The sequence below is a fragment of the Egretta garzetta genome, unplaced genomic scaffold, assembly GCF_000687185.1.
Source record: "Egretta garzetta isolate BGI_Z169 unplaced genomic scaffold, ASM68718v1 scaffold372, whole genome shotgun sequence".
NCBI classification, from domain to species: Eukaryota; Metazoa; Chordata; class Aves; order Pelecaniformes; family Ardeidae; genus Egretta; species Egretta garzetta.
Genome location: NW_009258889.1, coordinates 185,724 through 209,454, shown reverse-complemented (window position 1 = coordinate 209,454; position 23,731 = coordinate 185,724). Strand labels below are relative to the sequence as shown.

Below are 23,731 nucleotides of genomic sequence, written 5' to 3'. Positions count from 1 at the left end.
GATATTCAACCCCCGCCTGGACGCTGTCCTGTGCCCCCTGCTCTGGGTGAGCCTGTTTGAGTAGGGGGGTGGCACTGGGTGAGCTCCTGAGGTCCCTGCCAACCCCTGCCAGTCTGGGATTCTGTGAATACCTCTGGCAAGCCCCAGAACAGCGTGCCTTGTGCCCCAGCTCTGCCTCTGGTCTTTCACAGTGTGCTGACAAGCCAAGCCGGTAGCAACCAAACACCTAGCTTTGATTTATGCCTTGAAAAATCCTGGATTGCTTTTCAGTACAAACAACAAGAAGATTAATCAGGTGAATGATCAGCATCTGAGCACAGTGCATAATTTTTCCTACCAAGTAGTGGCTTTGAAACCCATCTTGTTATGGATCTATGGCAAGAGTTGGGATTTAATTTGAGTAGCCCAGCTAGAATCCCGATGCACGTACCCCAGGACGAGGCGTCACTGCTGCTACAGTGAACGCACACGAGAGGCTCAGAAAAGTGGCAATTGCAAATGCAAATTCAGCAACAGTAAAATCTGTGCCTCCAAGCCTCCTGCTCACCACTTGGAAAGACATTAGGCACCTTTCGTGTTTACAAAAAAAGAAATGTATTGCTCTAACCCAGCCCAGTGGCTTCAATCACCAGGCCTGGCTCTGTCCAGTACAGAATCCAAGTTAACCATCAGCTGAGCAGAACCGTGCTGGGCCCAAATCCCAAGGACACAGCAGCAGAGCACATTGCTGACAATTTATTTAAATACACAAGATAAAGACAAGCTGAGTACAGGCTTCCTGGGGGGATTAAATGGCAGACTAGTCTAATGCTGACCTGTCCTAGCTAGAGCACTACCGGGTTCCACCATCCTACATCTCTCAGTGTGTCCAGTTTTCTACAAAATATTCCTGGTATTCATAAAAAGGTGACAATTCAGAATGTTTCACTTAACAACATATAGAAAGAAACTACTTGTCACCCTAGGAGGAGTCACAATGACACCTGTGTAATACTGCTTATCAAAAATTACAACGCATCAATTCTGGCGGGACAAGGAACATTCTTTATGGAGAAAATGTAGATTTTTTTTCCTTAGTTATCAGCATAAAGCAACAAAGATAATAACGCACACTACTACACCTTCCCACGTACTAGTACGTGGCATACAGAACACGCTCTAACGGAGCTGGCTTATGAGATTTGCATGGGCTTATGTGAAGATTATTTGACTTTTCACAATAAATGGCTGTTCAGCAGTCCACATGCCCAAATTTAGGCCAATGCTGGCGGCTTACTGGGGCTTAAGGCTGGTATTTTAACAAGCTCCTGTATTTTTACTACGAAAAGGTAATCAACAGAACAACTCTCCAGACTGTGTTTGGCCCATTGCCCCGCTGCTGTGATTTACTCCACTGCACGGAGAATATGGGCAAAACATTGGGTGACCCGAGAGAGAATATACTGGGATTTTAAACTCCGCTTGCCTTACATTTCAACATTTGTGTTTCATAAAGGTGGGGTTCAGGCAGCTAAATTAGTTTCATATAAAGCAGTCCAGCCACAAAAAGTAAAACCTGGTTACAACTGAAAAACACTGCTCTGGAAAGATGCGTTCTTCGTTCCAAACCACACCTACTGCTTCCAGAAAAAGCCAGAGCAGACACCCAGACCGACAATACTACAGTTAAGTGATTTAATTTTCGGTAATTTGTGATGCTTGAAGGAGAAACAGCATGGTTTAATAACTAACCAGTGATTTCATTACAGATTTGTTAGGTTGCGTAAATATTCAAGTAAATGTATCCAACTGTAAAATAAGAAGGTACTGATAACGAGCACAAAATTGATATGCTTTAGAATTAGATGTAGGCGTTGTTTTGCATGTTCCATTTCACAATAAAAATTGCTGCTTTGAAAACACAGGCCCCAGCTCCCCAGCAATTACTGGATTCAGCAGGGTTTTGGTGAAAAAACATCATGAGAAAATTCAGGTGGGCAACTGATAGCCACTGGATCCAGTAGCATGACATTTTAGAACAGGGGAAAAAAAAAAAGGGGGCAGATTGGGATTTTAACGGGACCAAAGGGAGAATGGAGTTCCCACTCGAAAGCCCTGGTTCTACCAAACCCATCCTTGTGCCTCACCAAACCCATAGATGCTACTTGTGTACATCAGCCTGAACACTTACAGATTTGCAGCTCTGCAATTTGCGCAGGAGAAAATGCTGACAGACGAATTTCAGCTGGGAACATCCTTTGTCCTTGGCACAAACCGGAGATCCTTCGGCTGATCTCTGAGAAAAATTCATGCCAGCACTGAGAGCTTGGCTCGAGGTCCAAATACCCGTGGCTCCTAGAAACTTCAGCGGAAAGCTGGGATGTTCAGGCCTTCGTGTACTACAAATGGGCAATAACATATCAACAAACACCAACCCGCAGGTTGCAGAGGTCTAAGTGCAGTCCCTTACCTCGCTTGGTCAGTTTAAAATGGTCTATTGGTACGGTATCCAACCTCCCATTTTTAACTGTAAGGATGATTAACCGCTGCCCAGGGAAGCAATAGGTCTCTGTCACTTGACATAATTAAAAAATAACTCTCGATGACAAGCTCGCAATCATTTGTAGTCTTGGCACGGGAATAAGTAGCTAAGATATTTTTTGGCCCATTTTATATACAGGTCATATTCAGTGACCATAGGTATTTCTAATGATCTTAAAAGCCAAGAATCTATCAAAGTGCTACTAAATTAGAACATGAACTTGCAATTCTTTAACAAGCAAAACACAAGACTATTGTGGACAAGTTCCAAGTGTCCGTTACAAGACGATGGATGGTCTGAGCATCCTGCCGGGGCCAGCGCTGAGCATTAGCAATATTATCCAGGCATCTCACCCTTGTGGGAACCACCCAGAGACTGGCTGCTACACTTCAAATGCCGCAATCGTTGCAATGGGGCTTTTTGTTTATCTGCTGTTGGATTTTAAAGCATCAGTTCTAGAGCAGGAGGGGAAATGGACTCAAGTTGCGCCAGGGCAGGTTTAGGTTGGCTATTGGGAAAAATTTCTTCCCCGAAAGGGCTGTCAAGCACTGGAAGGGGCTGCCCAGGGAAGGGGTTGAGTCCCCATCCCTGGGGGGATTTAACAGCCGGGCAGACGAGGTGCTTGGGGACAGGGTTTAGTGGTGGGATGGCACGGTTAGGGGAATGGTTGGGCTGGGGGAGCTTAAAGGGCTTTTCCCACCTAAATGATTCTATTCTATACAAGATATTCATTGCGCCATCAAACTGCAAGAGCGTCACATGATTTGCTATCCAAAGCACGACATCTGTTTGCTCTGTTTCATTGAGCAAGATGATAGAGCTAAGGACGTTTGGCTTGGCCGTCAGGAAAGAAAGAGTTAGCTCAGCAAGTAGAACTAGCCAAGGAAACACTTTGGCCATGTATGGAGCCGAAGTGAAACTCTCCAGGAGCATCAGTTAATCCCGTTGCTATGGCTGAACGATATTGAAGCAGTGCAAATTTCAAAATGCTGCGTAAACATGGATGTTTATTCATTCTACAGACCGGGCGAGAGTAGGTGGGGTGGGCTGACTGGAGCGGCACACCAGAGAGGGTACAGTCAAGGAAAAAACCATGCTGTTAGAGCAAATACTTTTGCAAACTGAAATCAAATCCTGGGCATAACATTACCTAAAGGAAATACAGGAAAAATTTTGAAAAAAATCAAAGGGTTTATTTTTAGATTTTTGAAAAAAAAAATGTTACTTTTTTAAACTGTGGCTTGTACAGTCTGCTTTTAAATAGACAAAAAAAAGGCTTAAAAAGAATGTGTGAAAACACATGAAAAAGTGTGTAAAAAAGTGAGAAAGAAGGATCTGTGAATGTAATAAGCTGATTAGCCTGAAAAAAATGTGTTTCAGTCTAGAAACATTTCCACTTGTTACTTTTTGCCCAGCAAACCTTGGGCAAACCTGAAAAAAAAACCATCTTGAATTTCTGCTGTGGTCAGTGACCTTCCCAGCCCTCTCCTCTCACACCAAACCGTCACCAGAGCAACTCGCCATGTATCTATGCCTGCCAACAGATCTGTCAGCAGCCTTCACGGTGCTCACATGAGCAGTGTTTAATTCAGCACTTTAAGAGTCGCCGTGCCATTGCCCACAAGGAACCCAAGCCCCGAGTTTCAGTCAATTGGCGTTTGTCACTTTGCACCAACCTTGGACGTGCCACAAGGGCAGCACATCCTGTGAAAACCACCCCAGCGCATATTGGTTTCTCTAAGAGCATCTTACATGAATTAAAGATTACAAAAATAACAGCAATTTATTTACCATTCCTCACAAAAACCCATTTCTGTACTGCTGTAAATACTTAATTGCGTATATTTGCATCATGCAAATAATACTCAAAGCCTGATCCGTATGTAGAGTTCAATACCTTTACAGAATTTAAGAATGGTTTTTCACATAAGAAAAGCTAACATTAAGTTTTGTTTTGGTTTGGTTTTTTTTTTTAGTGCAGGGGTTTTTTTAGTGCAGTGGTTTTATAGAGATGCTCTGACAGAAATAAAAGATCATTTGCAACGTATGCTAGCAAAAGAAAAAAAGAACCAGGCTGTTTCTGAATGATACTAAATATTTTTTGCAAATTTTACGCCAGTACCAATACATATCCATGGCCTTTCTATATTTTTAACACAGACCTGCGCAATTCAACCTACATTCCCCAGCTCTTCTTTACAAGAAATATGATTTGGGTGTCCCTGGCGTTAGTTCAGCCTGAAACTCAACTGAAAGCCATCCAGAACTCGTGCAACTTTGGCTGCGGAGAAACAAACTGTTCATTTGCAACCCTTCCTACCAAATTAGCAGAAGAGAAGGTCGAAGGATCCAGACAGTAAGAGAACTGCATCGATTACCAGGGTACGCACAGGTAAGAGTGCTTGCAGGGGCAGAACGGATGGACTTTTATCAGATAACGGTAACACATTTATCACCAGATTCCAGCCTATGCTGTTAGAAGAGCCTCATTAAGTGTTTTGCAGCTCTCAGTGGCGAAGCGTAATGAGAGTTAGAGAATCTTCCCTTTCCCCTGCGGGAGGCACTGGCCCCGTGCTACCCCGCTGTGTAGGAAAGCAATGAAACTGTTCAGAGGAAGCTCACTCCACCAGCCCGAACCCTCGAGATTCAGCCAGAGAGTCTCTGGATACTGGGAGACATCAGGCCAGCCTGCCCACCTTCCTCTGAGCGGAGCTGCGAGGGGAAGAAGCTAATCCCCTCATCCCCAGAGCCCCACGAGCAAGACCAAGTCAGAGCAGGCTCTACTTGAACAGTCCTGCGAGCAGGCACAATGTATTTGTTGGGTTGAAGGCCCAGACAACAAAGCCCTAAATTTTTTGACACACTGAAAATGGAAGAAAACTTAGGATAAAAGCACCTTGCCTTGTGTGTGGGGCACTACTCAAAAATGCAAGTGGAAGTGTTTTTTCTTCCCCAAACCTACTTTGGAAAGACGTTTCTGATGGCAAAGAAAAGCCCTTCTTTGATCTTCCTTGCGTCTGCCTCATTAACAGGGCACATCCTATTTTAGGAGGAGGGATGTCGCACACAGAATCTCCAAAGGCAGGTGGAAGAAGGTTTAAGTGCTGATGCCTGTAGTGCTTTACACCATTTCCCCACAATACACACAGTGCTCACAGTACTCGTTGATAAAATCACTAACGGCCAGACCGAGGTCGTAGGGCTCTCGGGAATCCTCGACGGCAGAAACTCTATCCCTTATCGTGCTTCCTAGTTCTAGCCTGAATTTCACTGTTAACCTTGGGCAGGCAAAGCTGTTCAGTGATGCTGGACCAATTCTGCTGCTGTTTCTTTGTCTCCTCTTGTGCAAAATACATCATCTTCTCACGACTAGGATGCTAGGATTAACGTAAACCCCTAATGGGGGACTCTGCCACTGAAGACACCAACCTCTGCATTCTCTTATCAAAGTAAATCTCCCAGGTTTGAATTGTGTGAAGGGCACAGTTTAACTAACAAGGAGAGGAGGAGAGTGCGGTCTAGTCTATGGGGAAAGCACAGCCTGGCACCTGATCATTATACATTAGCAAACCGCGGTCTCAGAGAGCTTTACATTACATACATTCAATAAATTAACCTTCCAGCACCCAGTAATGAAGCTGTGCTCTATGCTCATGACTGGGGAAACAGCCTCCAAGAGCCAAATTTGTTGTCTCGGTTACGGCTCTGCAGGCTTCCACGCCGCATGCAGATAAAGGCAGACCGGAGCGGACAAAGATGACTTGATTTTCCAAGGGTATGGGACCGACAATAAATGAGCCAGCACTGCAAACTGGGATCCCGGTGCTCTTAGCACTAGAATAAATACTAATTATTACAATTAAGTACTTGAATAAAGATGTATTACAGTTGCATTTTTAGGCCACCACAAGTCATAATCAGATGTTGTTAGGTGGCAGTTATATCACCCACTGAAAGGCAAGGTTTGCATTATTTCAGAGTTGCAAAATAATTAATTGTTTTCCAAGTGAAAAATCCACAGATGAGGAGAAAGGAGGTCAGCAAATTGTCACGTTATACTTCATAATTAGAAATCATAGTAAATCATAATATACTAATTACGGATGATGGATGTTCTTCTCTTCTTGAACTTATTCACCCTGGCAACTGTCAGCTAGCAGGACACGGACTTTTTCACTCAAGTAAATACCTGAAACAATTCCACATTCTTGTAATTTATATTACAAATCCTATGTTTCAGCCAAAACTTATTCCCTTTTTATTGCACTGACATAAGCAGAAGTCGTCAAAGAAGGGCAGAAACGAGTGAAGTTCCTCTTTCACGAGCTTGGTCTGAAAGTCTCTGCCACCAATAAAAATGTAAAGCACAACTTCTATGACCTTAATTTCAGCTTTCACCAACTCTCCCTCTGATCCTGAGAATTAACTTCCCTTCTATTTTCTCCCACTACCATATAAACATGCACACATTGTAATATTAAATTCACAGGGGTAATTAATGAGGAAGTTCTTGCTGACGCTCGGCTCAAAAGGAGCAAAATCTGGTTTGTTAGCTTTCTACAAAATCTCAAGAGGTTATTGCTCCCTTCTGATCCCCAGCTAGAATTCCAATTAATTAAGAGTAAGTTTAGAAAAAAAACCCCTCAAATCTTAATCGCATCCTCATTTTGCAGGTACACTAAAATCAAGCAAACGCAAGCAGGCAAACGTGGGCCCCACTTTGAAGGTTAATGATATTAAAGAGGATTTCAAACTGAGAAAGTTATGATCCAATAGATGCATCACAAAGAACGAGCCCAAACACCGAACCAAACTCCGCGCCACGCAGCGTGGCAGGCTAATGGCTGAGGACTGAAATCACACTCTGGTTTGGCAAGGCATGTGGGTAAAACGAGGCAGCCAAGCAGTCCCCCAGACCAACGAGACCGCTCGCCGACACGCAAGCGTTTTGCTGAGCAGAATCTTCTGACCAAGCCTGCTTGCAAACCAATCTTTCATCAGCAATCCCAGTGTGCTGGGACAAGCGCCGTGTCTACAGCGAGCCTGTTCAGGCTTGGATAACAGTAAAATGAAGCCTAAAATCTACTCGTTGCAACGGCGCAGCATGTTTAGTGGACAGCAGTTTCCATCCCTCAGCCCTGCAGGGAAGATTTACAAGGCAGAAGAGCATTTCACAGAGGTTGGGTTCTCTATTTCACTGTTATCCTTTTAAAGTTATTATCATTCCACTTTTTCTCATACAGCCCGTTGACTCTGCTGTCTCTCCCATGTCCCCTCCGCTTGTCGGTGGATACTTATATCTAAGTAGTCAGCACTTAATAATTTTTCTGCTAATGCAAGCAGTGAAGAAATCCCACTTACTTCCACTCTTGAGCGGGTGCTGCTCCTCTTCCTTCAGCCTGTGCTGCATTAGACGCAGCATGTTTGCTGCTTCCTAGAAGAGGTGGAAAAAGCAACCAGAATTAGAAGATCTACCACACTAGCCCGCCGAGTGCCTAATTGGATGGTCCTACAACAGTTCAGGGCACTCCCAGGCAGAATGAGAATAGAAAATTTCAGCATTGAAACTATTTGTTGAAAACAAGGTCTTAATTGAAACAGGGGAGCTCCTACCTTGCCCATGAGGGTCAGGATACAAAGCATGTACCCAGGTAAAACAGTGCCCTGAAAATCAACCGTATATTCCCAGTGGCCAAAACCTCACTTACCACATTGGATAAGGATTCACTTGTCTTCATCCCACAGAAAATGACTGGTTACAGAATGAAAGGGGCTTTCTTTGGAAAGCAGTCTTTGGTAGTTGTTTTCAACCAACACTCCCTTAAACACCAGAAGCGGTTTGTGAAATGACTGCAGCTTCATTAACACAAACCAAACCAGAATAAATCCACGCATTTCCAATCAGGCAAACAAAATGGGAGCAAAAAGCCGTAGCGATAAGCTGGAGAAGTATGGCCGTATCCTACCTGGGTGCAAAGGAGAACCATGGCAGTGAGACTTCACAAGGTGGTTTGTGGATTCTCTTTTTTGAATACAGCAGGTCGTTAGGTAAAAATATGCTGAGAAACCCGATTGTAATGACAGGATGACAAAGTTATGACAAATGGGAAAAGGTAGGTAGAACGGTGGTTGCTGTGCTGAAGAAGAGAAGCACATCACAAGTCTCAACCCGCTCCAGTAAAGGCCAATGATAATAGAAAATGGTACAAGGAGGCTCCGAAAGACTTACAAAACCTAAATCTTGCTCAGGCAACCAAGTGAGAAACGTGGCAGCCCAGAAGGGAAGCAGCAGGCTGGGGGCAGCGGGGCAGTGGCACTTAAGCCAGACGTTTCTCCTTCCAGCATAACGGATTGGTGAGAGAAGGTAGCTGGCTCTGCGGACAGTCACTGATGAGCGTAATTTTGATCTTCTAGGATGCCTTGCAGAGACTTGCTTAGGGACATGGTTTAGTGGTGGGATGGTAGTGTTAGGTTAACAGTTGGACTTGATGTCTTAAAGGTCTTTCCAACCTAAACGATTCTATGATTCTATGAACATCGCAGACCTGGCAGACTAAAGGGACTATTTGCTTGCTGAACACCAAGAAGCAATTACAGGAGGTGTTTCACTGAGTTCATGAAGTTCTCCATCCAGCTAGGACTAAAATCTAGCAAAGATACTGCGAGACTGAATTTTCAGAACTAAAGGTTCACTATTCCAATAGCAGCATCAGACAGGAAAAAATACTTTTAATGGCATCTAGTTTAAATTTGGGTAATGTTAATGGTGAATAGCGAACTCAACGTGATAAAGTAGGTACGATACGAATGCATACAATCAGGTTCAGACAGAACCTACAATACTAAACAGGTGGCAAACAACCGATAGAAGGATTTAGCCATGAATTTTGCTAATTTTAGTCTCTTTAATTCCACTCAAGTGAGACAAGTAGATGAGAAAGCTAATTAACTGTGGATTGAATGAAGATTTTTCTGAGTCTTTGATTTTTCTATGCAGAATATGCAGAAAATTAAAAACACCAGTTGCTTTGACATGGTCAAATCTGTACATTTACAGTGCAGTTGTAGAAAGAAAACGTGGACTCGGTTGCAATATCCATGGGACAGAGGGAAGAAAGTAAGAAAAGCATCTGAAAACAGCTGAAGGGTGGGCAACCTTTTTACATTTTCAGGTGGAAATGCGTATCCACACACGTGGCACCAGCGTGCTGGCTGAGAAAGGAGAATCTGCTCCCCCCCAACCTCTAGGCAGCAGCAAACCACCGAGGCCCACTAGGTGCTCAAGAAGGTGGCTGGGAAGAGGCCTGGGGACTGGCTGGCATCACGGCTTGGCACAGGCATCTGCGCCTTGGCAGTTGCAATTCATGCTGAGAAAGCTTGTGGAGAAGACGCTTATTGGTGGTAAGGGGAATCGATAATAAATACAAAGAATTTGTGCCCTGGAGCCAGCTGACAGCCAACGTGGTTACCAGTAAGTAGAAAGAAAAGGCAAAGGAAGGGGACACGTATGGAAGAACAACGGGACAATAACTGGAGCTTGCCGACTTTTTTTTGTTTTGTTTGGATGCTACCATTTCAATTTTTGCCTAAGCTCTTTCTTCTGTTCTCAGACATCCTCCCAATCCCCCAAAAATCTCTCTAGACATCTCTGTCTGTGTACAACCTCTTCATTTCAGTAAGGGAAAACAATGTTTTCTTCTGTTTATTTGCAGTGATTTGCTAGCGAATCGCGCTAATCCTACTGCTCTGTAGCACGCTTAAATGAACCACTTTGATGATGGCTTGAACCACCGCACCTTCGCCTTGCCTATTCATCTCAGGAGCTGTTCCCAGCTTTGATATAGAACAAAGCAGCTGAGATTAGCTCTTGCTACACGCACACAATGGGATTTGTTTTTCATAATAAAGTGTTGCCACTCATTCAGCAGGGGTGAGATATAAGGATGAGGAGAAATTGTGCGGCGCCTGGACAGAGAACGTGACAGTACTTTCAAATTCAGAGGAAGCTTGCGAGGTACAACAGAAAGGTAAGTGAACACAATGCTGAGGTTGCACAGTTGACGTTTGTGGGTGCCAACCTACCTGGAACTGTTCATTAAGAATTGAAGATGATGCTTTGTATCATGCTGAACCTACTATTAAATACCTCACCCTAAATTCACCTCCAGTATTATGATTTGAATTGGAACATGGCTAGTCAAGCATAACTATAAAGGTGACTGCAATGTATGGGGTTTTTTACCTTTCTATTCTGTTGAGGAATGAAAAATACGGGAGAAGTGGGGCATGGAACTGTTGGAGTGTGGCCAGAGGGCGGCTACTAAAATGATTCAAGGCCTGGAGCCCCTCTCCTATGAGGACAGGCTGAGAGAGTTGGGCTTGTTCAGCCTGGAGAAGAGAAGGCTGCGGGGACACCTGATCGCGGCCGTTCAGTGCTTAAAGGGAACCCATAGGAAAGATGGGGAAAATATTCTTAGTAGGGCCAGCTGTGACGGGACAAGGGGTAATGGTTTGAAACTGAAGCAGGGTAGGTTTAGAATGGATACAAGGAAGAAACTCTTTACAAATGAGGGTGGTGAAACACTGGCACGGGTTGCCCAGAGAGGTGGTGGAGGCCCCATCCTTGGAAACACTCCAGGCCAGGATGGACGGGGCTGTGAGCAACCTGATCTGGTTAAAGGTGTCCCTGCTCCTGCAGGGGGGTTGGACTGGGTGACCTCTACGGGTCCCTTCCAACCCAACATGGAGAAGCCTTTGTAAAAACGGATGACATGTATACCAAATGCTTCTGCTAAACTGCTTTTCCAACACTGGTCCTAGAGCACACTTCGCTGTGCCACCACTGAGAACCATCTCATTAAACGCATAAGTTGGGGCATTCTGAGAGCGAGGAGTTTTGTGCCATTGTCATTCACCAAAACAAGTACCAGCGCAAATGCCTCTTTCAGTTGGTTGAAGCACTGTAGGGCTCCTGACTACACGTACATCTAGGGTGTTTACAGTAGGTCAAGGTTTTCCTTTCAGATTCAGCAAGATCCAGATTCAATAAGGCTGGCTAGAGGCTTGAAGTCAAAGGCCCCAAGAGGATGTAAGAAATCCCAGACCACTTGGGAACCCCAGGTCAGAGCCAAGAGAGCAGAACATCAAAGGTAAGGTGGCACCGAGCACGCTGCTGAGGGTTTATGTGCCTGCTTACAACAGCTCAAGAGGATCGTGGAGAGCCAGAAGAGAAAAGGATTGGTAAGGCACTGGCAGAGATTGCAACATGAAGCTAGCCGAGATCACAGGCCTTTGAATCATTCCCAGAACTAAAAGGAAAAAAATAATTAAAAAAAGACCCAGACCAACGTTTTCTGACCAGAATTTTCCAGTTAAAATGCTTTCATGCAAGTCAGCACTAATACTCAGAAATTCACTACTGCCTAAAACAACGTGACAGAGGATGGACTTTATCCTGTGTATCAAATGTATTAATCACTGGATATAACACAAGTTTACCGTAACGACAACTCTCCATTTTTCCTATTCGCTTTTGTGGAAGATATGAATTATAATGACTCAATAACAGCTCATTGAGCATTCCCTTCCTGTATTACATTTGTATTGTACGAAGCTTACAAGCGATATTGGTTGGATGTGTGATTTATTTTAATTAATGTACAATTCTGTAATGTAAACCTAAGGTCAGTTTGCAGTGTCTGAAGAAATTATCATCCAAATTAATATTGATTGGAAGTTAGTAGTCACCACTGTGTCTTGTTCACCACCATAAAGCAGTCACTGCCACACCACTGCTTGAATCTAACATCAGAATTATCCTCTCCTGGTGTCATGGGTAGCACAAACCCTTAAGTGTTCGAAGGAGAGCCAGGATTATTCGCTCTTTTCAAGGAAAGCATTTATTATATAAAAGTCTAGTTGTTCTTGGTGAACTTGAGGGTTCCTGGAATTGATAACTGAATCTGCCGCCTTCTGTCTTGAGATCAATTAGCGCCAACGCAGCCCACGTTTCTCATAGCAGAGACTCTGTTCCAGGGCTGGCTGACACACACTTCAGTCTATTCCTTATTTCCCCTCAGTAAAGCCCCAAATTAAGCAGCAGCAAGCCCCTCTCTAACAGTGGTGTTAGAGCCCTAGCACAGATATTAGAGACCTGGTTTTTACCATTTCTCCAGCTTGAAAACATTTGCACTAGCTCCTGCTTGCTGGAGCCAGGACAGTGCTCCAGCTACTAGCTTTGAAGACCTGTATAAAACACTTTTTAAATATCAAGTGATCTGATCACCTCCTATGTTGAGCGAATTTCAAGATTTCTGTGACACAATTCACACATTTAAAGTACTTGTGAATATTCAAAAGCATAATGCAGGCTGACAGGAAAGGTCGAAAGGCCATAATATGAACAATCCACTTACTCCACCTTCTTACCAAAAAATTTGGGGGTTAGATTAGATGACCTCCAAGGGTCCCTTCCAACCCAAACATTCTATGATTCTAAAACTGGAGAAAGACAATACTTAAACCCTAAAAGGCCGTACATTCAGAATGCAATAAATAGGCCCGTTTTCATGCGACTTTTTTTCTGGAGCAGAGTCACTGCAGAAGAAATTCAGTGCAACAACTTAAGAACTGAAAGTATGAGAGATCAGAAACTCTCTGAGGTCTATTCATGAAAAGCATTCATGGATTTCCAAGCTATGCTGTGAATCAGAGCCATTACATCCCACACTGCACAGAAGCGATTGCTGGCAAGACAGAGAAACTCACCCTGACTCACCCTGTCAAGACAATCCTGACAAATAGGTGGATCTTCGAGCACTGGGCTGACGGATCTGATTCAAGATCAGTTGAGCTGATCTTCATCTCCCCGAAAGTTTTTCTGTAGCTTTTAATGGGGAACAGTATCAATAAAGCACCAGGAGCAGGTACGCGCGCAGCTTCTTCAGGGCATTAGGGGCACCTTTGAGAGTCTACATCCAGTTGCCATGGTATTGGTAGGGGATCGCAGATTTTTGTTTCAGCGGGATGAATGCACATAGCCACGCTTCCATCTTTTCTAACATGCTCCCCACATGCCCTCCTGCCTTTTCTCCATCTTCTCCTTTGGTGTGATTGTCATTCCTCTGTCCTTTTCTCCCATGCTCCACTGCCCTTGCTCTCTCCCTATGCATTCTCTTCCTCCTCCTCTATTTTTTCCCCCATTTCTCCATTAAGGGATTTGCGTGTCTCAGTGCACCAATACTGTCATACTTGTACATCGGACTACATGCCAAAATAGAAGCAATCCACAATTAAGATGCCTGTGCTTACTTTTACATCTGATATTCACTACAATTCAGTAGCACTGGAGCAGGAACGCTCTCCTGGTACCTATAAAAATGTTACCACGCAGTCATAATTCAAATGTACATTAGCTAGAAGATTAAAGACTGTAACCAACTGCTTTTCATATTAACCTTCCGGCTGGCTATTTCAGTAAGCAGACATCACAAGGGGAATGTCCAGATTTAATATTTTAATATGGTATAGCTTGATGTAAAAAGACATGAAAAGCAGCAGAACTGAGGAGCATCTCGGAGTGCAGCAGAACTCAGATATCCCTATTACGTACATGTTCATAATAAAGCATCTGCTTCAGGTACGGAGCTCTGATAAAAAAATCAGCTAGCGAAGAGGGGATTTTATTTGTGGAGGGTGGGTTGTAAAGGGAAAGTGACAACAGAGTCTGTTTATTTAGCTTTTTCCTTGCTTAATCATGATGGACTGCTTACTGACACTAATATAATGATGAAAAGAAAAATGGTTTAAGCAATCCCAAACCAAAGATAACGACTGAGTGGCTTAGAGCACCCTCTTCCACGTGTCCACCGCTTCATGGCATTCCTTGGTTGAGATTTCACAGCACCAACATAAAAGCAGCCTTAAAATACCTTAGAAGAAAGCAGCTGAAGAAGAAAATACTTCAGGGATGTCGTCCGAGCAGTGCAAGAAAGAATAAGCATATTCTTTCCGTCTAGAGAAAAGGCAAATGCTAGAGGATATTGCCAAGTTATTCTGGCATTACACAAGCTCGTTTCAAAAACCCCTTTTTGAAGTGGATTAGTCTGTGTTGTCCTTTAAAAGAGAGGCATTCATTTATAAGCCATAGAAAATTTCAGCCCCTAAATCTGAAAACCCCTGAAACTGATTTTTAGAGCAGCCAAAGTTCTAATAGCTCTCATGTCTAACCATCAGAAACAATTTAATCTTAAAAACAGGATAAAAATTAATGAAGTGTGCTGAATCGTTTTCCAGAGTAGAAAAATAAGAGCAAATCTTTGAGGAGACATGGCACATAAATCCCTGCTTCTGCCGAGAAATGCAAGAAGATGGATTAATTCCACGAGCAGCACAAGAGAATAGAAACAGAATAAAAGAGATGGCTGAGACTGAGAAAAAGCTACGGAAACTGCAAAGACAAAAGACCTGTATTATTGGATCCGAGGAATTTAAATAAGCAGCACGTGACAGTTTGTCAATAAGTGTGAGAAGCTCACTCAAAGGAAGAGTTGTGTGAGGACTCCCGACGTCTCCACAAATGAGAGTGGATAACAGGCAAAGAATTTCCTATTTTTCCTGCATTTCAAAGCACTTCCACATCAAACAGGCAGGTGTGCTGCGGGTGGTAATGTCATCATCAATTAACTGTTCAGTCCTGGCAATTCGTTCGGTTCAGTCTCAGCACCGACCCTTTAAGTTCCTTTTAACACACAGAGAGATTTCTCAGTCCAGTGCCCGGCAGGATCCTGCTGGTTGCTCCCCAACCACCGCTCCGTATGGTGACGGACACCGGGAGGCAAAAGGAACAGGTAGTTTTAAGACAACAGCAGCAGCCACAGAGCGCTCCTCTGCATGCAGCTGTACACCTACCGCATGGAAGAACAAACCAAAAATACCCACACAAACGACCAGCCCTGGACAGGCTGGAGTGCTTCGACAGCTCAGTGTCACTTAATTAAAACTGCATGCTTGGGTACAATCTTTAAATCACTTTTCTAATTAGGAAGTGCCCTCTGGCCCAGGTCATTAGCTGTGCAACATCAGCAGGGTACCAAAACAGCTTTGAGTCTAAGTGCACTAGAGATTAGTCTCGTTATTCAGCAACGGTCTCTCAATCAGAACAAAAATTCCTCCTAAAAAAAAAATGGAAAGGGGTCCAGGAATCGGTCCTGAGTACTGAACAGCACACGGAGTGCTAGATTAATGTAATTACAATGCCGTTGCTTTTTCTTCTGGCAAGCTATTTAGCAGAATACACAGCGACGATAAAAGAATTGACTCTCACTTCTACTACAGAAGATAATTAAGATTTGTTTGGTGGAACAGAAGACAAATGAGGGTTGAAAAAATCAACATAATTTTCAGTGTTTTTTGACAGTTGGAGAGAGTGTGTATTAAAATGGATTAAATGTAATTATCCTTGTTACTATTTTGTCTGTTGATCTGAAAATGACACAGGATGATAAACTTTAGGACAATGTGCAGCATCGTTTTGGAGCAAACTGCTTTTTTCCAAGCATGTTATAAACGACCCACAGTTTGGCTTCACCAACAAGTAGCCAAAGGCGATGAAGCACCACCTGAAAAGCAGATCAAGACTGCCAGAAGGAGTGAAAGAAATACCCTGGTGTTCCAGGTTGGCAAGAGACTAATCCAACATGGATTAAACAGTCTGCCATCTTTAAAAAAAAAAAAAAAAAAAAAAAAAAAAGAAGTCCCCACACTGGTTTGGAACTAGGAGTGTACCAGCAAGTCCCTTGGTTTAATTGGGACCCAGATTCTTCATCCTCTATCAGTTGCCAAGTCCTAGAGCCTGATTTTGAGCACTGACTTCTCATAGTGACTTCAAATAATAGCTTGGACTCCAGCACTCCTGAAAATGTGGCTGTGAGAGACACACATACCCTCCTCTTCTACCAAAGCAACAGCTTCTACCACAAAGCAGCCCCAGCTACTTGAGTCACTCTATTGCTGCCCACAAAGGGATGGCTGGAGTCTCATCCGTTAAATAGTCTAAGTATTTTTAAGAAACTCCAATTTTCTGTTCTTGATCCCCATGCTCCTCTCACCAGCTCTGAAGAACAACTGTCAAATGTACTTTTTTCCACCCTTTTTATTTTTGGTCTTCCCAAACACGCCCTAGTGAAAAGATTTAACAGACTAAACCACAGGAATTGAAATGTAAGGGTCTCAGGGTACTGTCAGGGTTGAGCTCAAGCTCTAGAACTAGACTCGACAGGCAGACTTCATGCTGGTTTAAGCTAACACAATGTATTTAACAGGTACAGTGTTCAGCACAAGTAACTCAATCACTTGAGGTCATAGTTAGACACCCAAGTACAAGACCACCAGCCATGGCCAGAACCCATTCCTAATGCAGAAGACCCGATGGCATTTTGCTTTTAGCATAAAACACATCTTGAAGATGTTTCCAGTTCCGATGCCTACTAATGCTTACTGCATATGACACAGGATAGAAGCGTGCAGAGAAAAACCCCATCTTTTTGTCACAGGCTTTTGTACTCCCTCATTCTGCACAATTCTAAAGTGTTGTTCCCTGCTTGTCCTGGTAAATGAAAAGCCAAACCATATGGGTAGATATCCAGGTGTCTCACGGAAAAAAAGAGAAAAAGGAAAATAAAAATCACTCTCCATATTCTAAGCACGGGCACAGCCCTGAATGCCAAAGGCTTTTTCTTCATCTTACTATCTTTTAACAAAAATCTCCCCCGAAGAGCTGTACGCTAACTCATTACTAACTTCTGTGCATAAATTTATAAACAGTTGCAGGTAGCTCAGTTCAAAACATTTCCACTTTTGGTATTAAGTCTCAATGGTATTTGAACAGAAGGGAAAAATCAGATGTTAGGCTTCTTTTCAAGGCTATGATTTAATTGAGGACTTTTTTTTTGGCCAAAGATATGGGGAAGAACTAGGGCATTATAAAACAAGACACATGAAAATAGCAAGCTGACTACAGATTAGAAACATGTGAAATAACGTCTATAGAGATGGGGCTTATAAAAAGGGACGTTAATGGGAAATTGGTTCGCGATGATTAACAAGTTGTCAAATGCCCACGTTATCTTTTAAAAGACAGGTTATTTTATACCTCAAGCAAATAATGCAGCAAAACATTTGCACCCTCTCAACAGAATACAGCACACCTTCTCCTATGCTTAGAGGGGGATGGAAATGATGGTATTTTCTCCAGCCTGCAGAACAGCCTGAAGCCTGGTGATAAATCGCACGGCGCGGCTTAGGCACGCAGGGACAGAGTGCAGGTGATCGTCAAAGGGGAGGCTTCTCGGCACAATCAGTTCTACGGAATGCCAAGGCTTTCTAAAAAGATCTCACAGATGCAAGAGAGAGAGACTACAGGAGAAATGGGACTATAAAGTTACTGAGCCTTATTTGCAGCCTAAGCGCGGGTCACAAAATTTTACTGTAACTAAACACACGTATGAATACTTTAGAGGAAAAGGCTAAAAATCTCGGGGTCAAACTACTTTGTTTTGACATCAGTAGACACACACAGACAGGGCAAAAGCAAAGCATGCAGTCACAGCTGGATAGAAGGAACATTATGCAGAGCTCTCCCATATGTCTGCCAGGGACAAGAGTAAGTTGTGTTGACAAAATAAAACACGAGCTCCATACGGAAGAGGATGATCCAGAGAGAGGAAGCACTGGTTAACTCACGGTATAGCACACCCACACAGTATTACGATCCAAGGGCAGGTCATTCACTGAAAACTCAGTGAAGAACAGAAGATACACTGGGTAACGACTGTGAGAAGGACGAAAAGCCAAACAAGTAACCCATGAAGCTACAGGAAGCTGAATGAAAGGGTGGCTGAAAGCGCTGCAGTCCAATCAACACCCGAAGTATGGAGCAAGACGAGATACAGATGCAGGTTAACCAGCAGATACAAAATAAGAGAATTGCACTGAACTGATACAATTCAGCCAGTCAACAGAAAACAGAATTTCGGCCAAACAAAACTGAAGTCTACGTGCGAGAGGATTCCAGCATATCTGATCATTTCACTGACACTCTTTGCTGTTTTCATTGAAGAGGACTACTGCGAGGAAATTGAAGAGCCTTGTGCTGAGAAACCCTTATACATCAGTTGTTGGCAGACGATAAAAACAAGCGCCTAATAACTCTTTGCACATATATTGTATGTAGCAAAAGGAAGATTAGAAATGCTGAAAACATTCTTCCTGAACAGAAAACATCAACTGAAAACGAGTCGGGGGAGTCAGAGACTGGAAAGGGGCATCACTACATTGGTTTAACTTCACTACCTCAAAAAATAAAGCTTGTCCAAGAGCAGTCACGCTTACTGGATTGTCAATAAACTGCCAGTCGCTCAGAGCTGGCTCTCCAACCAGTCATGAGCTGCTTTGACAAAGGGGTATTAAAACATTTTCTGTTACAAAGCCAAGAACCACAGGACAGACAGTCTTGCCGAGCATTTCTCAGCTGTCTTACCTCAAACATCTCTTGCTCTGTCCGTCGATGATCATCCAGGAGCTGCTCCATGTAGGTCAGATTACGGAATTTTTCTAGATAGCTACTGTATTGCTTCTGCAGTTGCTCCTCGATCTTCTCATACTCATCCATAAAAGCTGGACTGGAGAGAACAACCACAAACTACTCAGCAAAATATCGACCTGTACATGCAGAATTCTGAAGTAAGCATTTTGGGGTTTGCAGCTACTTTTCCATGTCTACTAAACCAAACTAAAAGGACCCTGTGGTTTTAAGGTTCCACGCTATTTCCAAGACTAAAAGCCTAAGATAAAAAACCTCACAGACCTATCCTGAAAAAGTTATCTATAGCAAAGGACAGGGTTTTGTGTACCCACTACCATTCCCTTCCAAACAGGCAGATAGGCAGCATTTTGGCCCCTCTGGCAGACAAATCTGTTAATTATCCTGCTGGTCCATGGCTCCAAAAAGCTAGCTCGCAGCACTGCTGGTAAATCACCTACTTTGCTGGAGACTCATTTGCTACAAAACCGTGCTGTGTTGTTACGAGCATAACCAGACTTGACACCGATAGCTGACCGTGCCCTTACAGCAGGGCCAACTGTTGCGCCCCAAAGAACACTACTGCCATCTGAAGCTTCACGTCTACCCGCTATGCTTCCTCCGGAACGTTACTGATCAAAACATGTACATGAAACAATATCATTCCTTCACTCACTTTTCTAATATTTCCTTTTTTTTTTCTTTTAATATGAATGAGGTCAAAAAATAGAGCATGATCTTGTAGACTGTATAAACCTGCAGTTTAATTAAGGGCAAGAAATCAACCCAAACTGCAAATCGGAATATCTAGGCTGTGTCACTGTCTAGACAAACCGATCCTAACAAGGGATGCATAATGAACTTTTTTCATGGGGGGGGGTGGGTGGTGGGGAGGAAAATGCCAGAAGCCTCTGGGAACAGAGGGAACGTTTGCACCCGTTGCCATTTTCAGAACTACCCGACGCCATCTGCGTTTAACGGGAAAGGAAAAGGAAAGACGTGCTGCCTGACCACTTTGTACAGCACAGGCAGCAATGCAGCAACCCCACCAAATCATATTCTGGCCACTTTTAACAGCCCTGAAATTCTGATTTCAAATACACAGTAACGGAAAAGTGAACCATTACAAACCAGACTGGGCATTTCTAGAAAAGAGAATCTGTGTCTTCCACCAGCTCAGTCTCAGTACAGGCTTCGCTCCTCACTGCGCTATGCATTAACAAGGCACAGTTCCATCACTCACGCTAACGCTCATTTATGCAGTAGATAATCAGTTCATAATCTTTACCGAACGCTTTGCAGAGTCTGTAGCCTCTTCTGGCTTCTTTCCAGTTCCAATTTTCTTTTTTCAATCTTGGCTTCCAAATTGGCTTCATCCAAAGCCACATTATTCAACATGTCTTTAGTCTTTTGGACTTGTTCCTAAAAGAGAAGGATGGTGAACCACAGCTAAGATTATCTTTCAGCTGCCGACCATTCTTCTGCATAATTTCACATCTCAGGTTATCAAATAACTTTATAACAACAAGCTAGAACATAAACTTGCCAGGCAATGAAAATTAAGAAGTTCTTTGTGGCCAGGGCAACAAACTAACTGGACATTTACAAATTTAAAATAACTGATTTTTTTCCCAGACATTCTTAAAGAAGAAAAAACAACTCCACAACTTGCCTTGGGCTTTATTTTTCCTTCTCACTGAAAAAGCAGTAGAAGATAGGAAGAAAAGAAGCCTCCTCAGAAATACCTGATGGGATACATAAAGACATCTCTCGATGTGTAAGTATCTGAATAAACACAGGTGAGAAATTCATTTATTTCTCAGTATTATTTTAGAGAATTTTTAGGCTTCCATCAATTTGTTTTTTCCTTCAAGATAGCAGTCACTGCTATAAAGAACTTGCTCTCTCCCAGTATCTTCATCCTTCTCTAAGTCTTGCTGTTTCAGAATCTGGGCAGCATCCCAAACATTACAACACGGGCTACAGGAATCAGGAGGGGGAAGTGGGAATATCCCAGCTTATTAAAATGAGCTGAGTACATTCAGTGTGCTTGTGCTCAGGAAACCATGAGCACCTTCAGAGAGAGAAGAAGGACTTCACACTTGCTGAAATTCCAGCCATGACCTTTAGGTGCTGCTCAGCTGTAACAGGTCACTTCATTAACCGGCCCAGAACTAAACCAGCTGAGCTACGTGTTATTGATATTTCCCAAGAAGCCAATTGCTCTGCTATGCTGCTGTTAGTTTATTAGCACTGCTGCCTAGAACAGCAACGCATATTAACAACATTCAGGATTCATATAGACTGTGAGGAGGAGCAGAAACATAAGGAACGATCGCCCAGAACATCTATTGATTATGCATTGGCTGTTTAAATCTCAAACTCCACTCCTTGTAATTATACAGTTGGATTGTATGTTTGCAGTTAAATAACTTATAGTAATCACTAAGATTTAATTAACTACCATACTCACACAGGGGCTGTGAGTGCAACTAATGGTTCAGAAACACAGGAACCCAAGCGCTGGAGCGAGGTTGGTGTTGCCAAGACTGGGACAGACAAAATGCCCTCTGAAACAAGCCCACAATGACGCACCAGCATGGCACGAAATTAGCACAGTGCCAGTTCTTCTCACCCCGTGGCCAGTTCAGCCATCCTGCTTCCAGAGCCCAACTTCACAACTCTTGAGATACCAGCATATTTTGAATTACCAAGTACAGCCCTTGCAGTCCTGACTCTGCAAAGTTTACACAGGTTAGGCAGTGTAGGTGGGATGTAGATTTCTGTGCTGATTTAGGCAATTTTTATCCTTCCTGTAGAGCTTCTGGGGCTACTACTGAGCTCCTAACAGAGGCAGGGAACAGGATTAAAATGCGTTTTCTCCAAAGAGAGAGGGAGGCCGACTGCTGTTCTTTGATGCATCAACTGGAGGAATGTTTCACAGAATCCCAGAATGGCAGGGGTTGGAAGGGACCTCCGGAGATCACTCAGCCCAACCCCCCTGCTCAAGCAGGCTCACCCAGAGCAGGGGGCACAGGACAGCGTCCAGGCAGGGGTTGAATATCTCCAGAGAAGGAGACTCCACAGCCCCCCTGGGCAGCCTGGGCCAGGGCTCAGGCACCCTCCAAGTCAAGAAGTTCTTTCTCATGTTCAACTGAAACCTCTTAGGCTTCAGTTTGTGCCCATGGCCCCTTGTCCTGGCACTGGGCACCACTGGGAAGAGTCTGGCTCCATCCTCGTGACACCCACGCTCGAGATATTTGTACATGTTCATGAGATCCCCTCTCAGCCTTCTCTTCTTCAGGCTAAACAAGCCCAGCTCCCTCAGCCTTTCCTCGTAGGAGAGATGCTCCAGTCCCCTCATCAACTTTGTTGCCTTCCTCTGGACTCTCTCCAGTAGTTTCTCATCCTTCTTGAACTGGGGAGCCCAGAACTGGACGCAGTGCTTCAGATGTGGTCTCACTAGGGCAGAGCAGAGGGGGAGGATAACCTTCCTCACCCTGCTGTCCACACTCCTCTTGATGCGCCCCAGAATGCCGTTGGCATATTTCTGCATCTTGAACCAACACAGTTATCCAGTGCAACAGCCTGACAGCAGAGTGGATCTTGCTGTGTTCTGCTAGGCGCTGCTGCTAACATCGCTCACCCTTTCTGCTGCAGGCTCCGATTCCTGCCTGCCCGCTCACAGTCACCACCATGCCCACACCTCATTGACTCTGCCAGGAAAGCTCTCCTTCATTCTGAACACAGTAGATTTCCCAAATAAACCGTAAGTCTCGTCAGTGGCCGTATTCATTGCCACAACACAAGGAGTCATCGCAGGCTGATCTCTGCCTTGATGAACTTCTGTTCACCCATCTGATGTTACCTAAAGACCAGAGTCTGCGTTAGCCATTAATGAAAGTTAAAGGTTAGCCATTAGCTAACCAGGTACAGCACTGCTTGGTCCAGTCAGCTGAAGGCGATGTGTGCTTTGGCACTCCTAACCTCAGGCTATTGATAAAAAGAGCTACGTTCTTCTTGCAGGAGAGGAATGATAATTTTGCAATTAAATAAATATAATTTTGCTTACCAGAACACAGTCAATGGCAATTTTCATCACCTTCTCAGCCTCATTTATCTCCAAAGGTCTGGCAATAGATTCTGTTCTTGCTTCCTATGAAATAAAAATACAGCAATATATTTAAACACTACACAGAGGAACTAACCTATGCAGAACTGAGGGTGGTCAAGCAACAACGATATGATCATCTGCATAATAAATGGAGTAGGTTCTAGAATTTATTCACCAAGGCTCAGATGATTTAAAGAACAGGAGATGATGAAAAAGGCAGTTAAGTGAGGCTGAGATGAACACTGAGCAATTAAGGTGTCTTTTCCAAACAAGGGCTACTGCCTGAACTGCGAGTATTCTTGAATGCAGACTTTTGGAAACGGCACTGGTTATTACACGTTGAGCAAGGTGTGCAATATAGCACAGAAGATCTTTTCATCTTTACAAAATGAGCCATGAAAACCACAGTGTAGGTACATGAGCACGGTGCCGTGAAAATTGTGGAGCAAGCAGCACCATGAACCCATCTAACTGCCAGGCAGCCGGGACAGCGAGTGTGTGTCTCCTACGCCCATAT

The 23,731-nt window shown here is 43.7% G+C and overlaps 1 protein-coding gene across 1 annotated transcript in view; it reads right to left on the bottom strand.

Moving 5' to 3' along the window:
• The window catches only part of CLUAP1 (clusterin associated protein 1), a 57,402-nt gene that overhangs the window by 14,987 nt on the left and 18,684 nt on the right, over nucleotides 1–23,731 (bottom strand). Inside the window, exons 6-9 of the mRNA XM_009634029.2 lie at nucleotides 23,173–23,256; nucleotides 20,389–20,522; nucleotides 19,059–19,200; nucleotides 7,883–7,955 (exon numbers count right to left, since the gene is read on the bottom strand). Of these exons, the coding sequence (XP_009632324.2) occupies nucleotides 7,883–7,955; nucleotides 19,059–19,200; nucleotides 20,389–20,522; nucleotides 23,173–23,256 (433 nt within the window). The remainder of the gene's footprint in view (nucleotides 1–7,882; nucleotides 7,956–19,058; nucleotides 19,201–20,388; nucleotides 20,523–23,172; nucleotides 23,257–23,731) is intronic.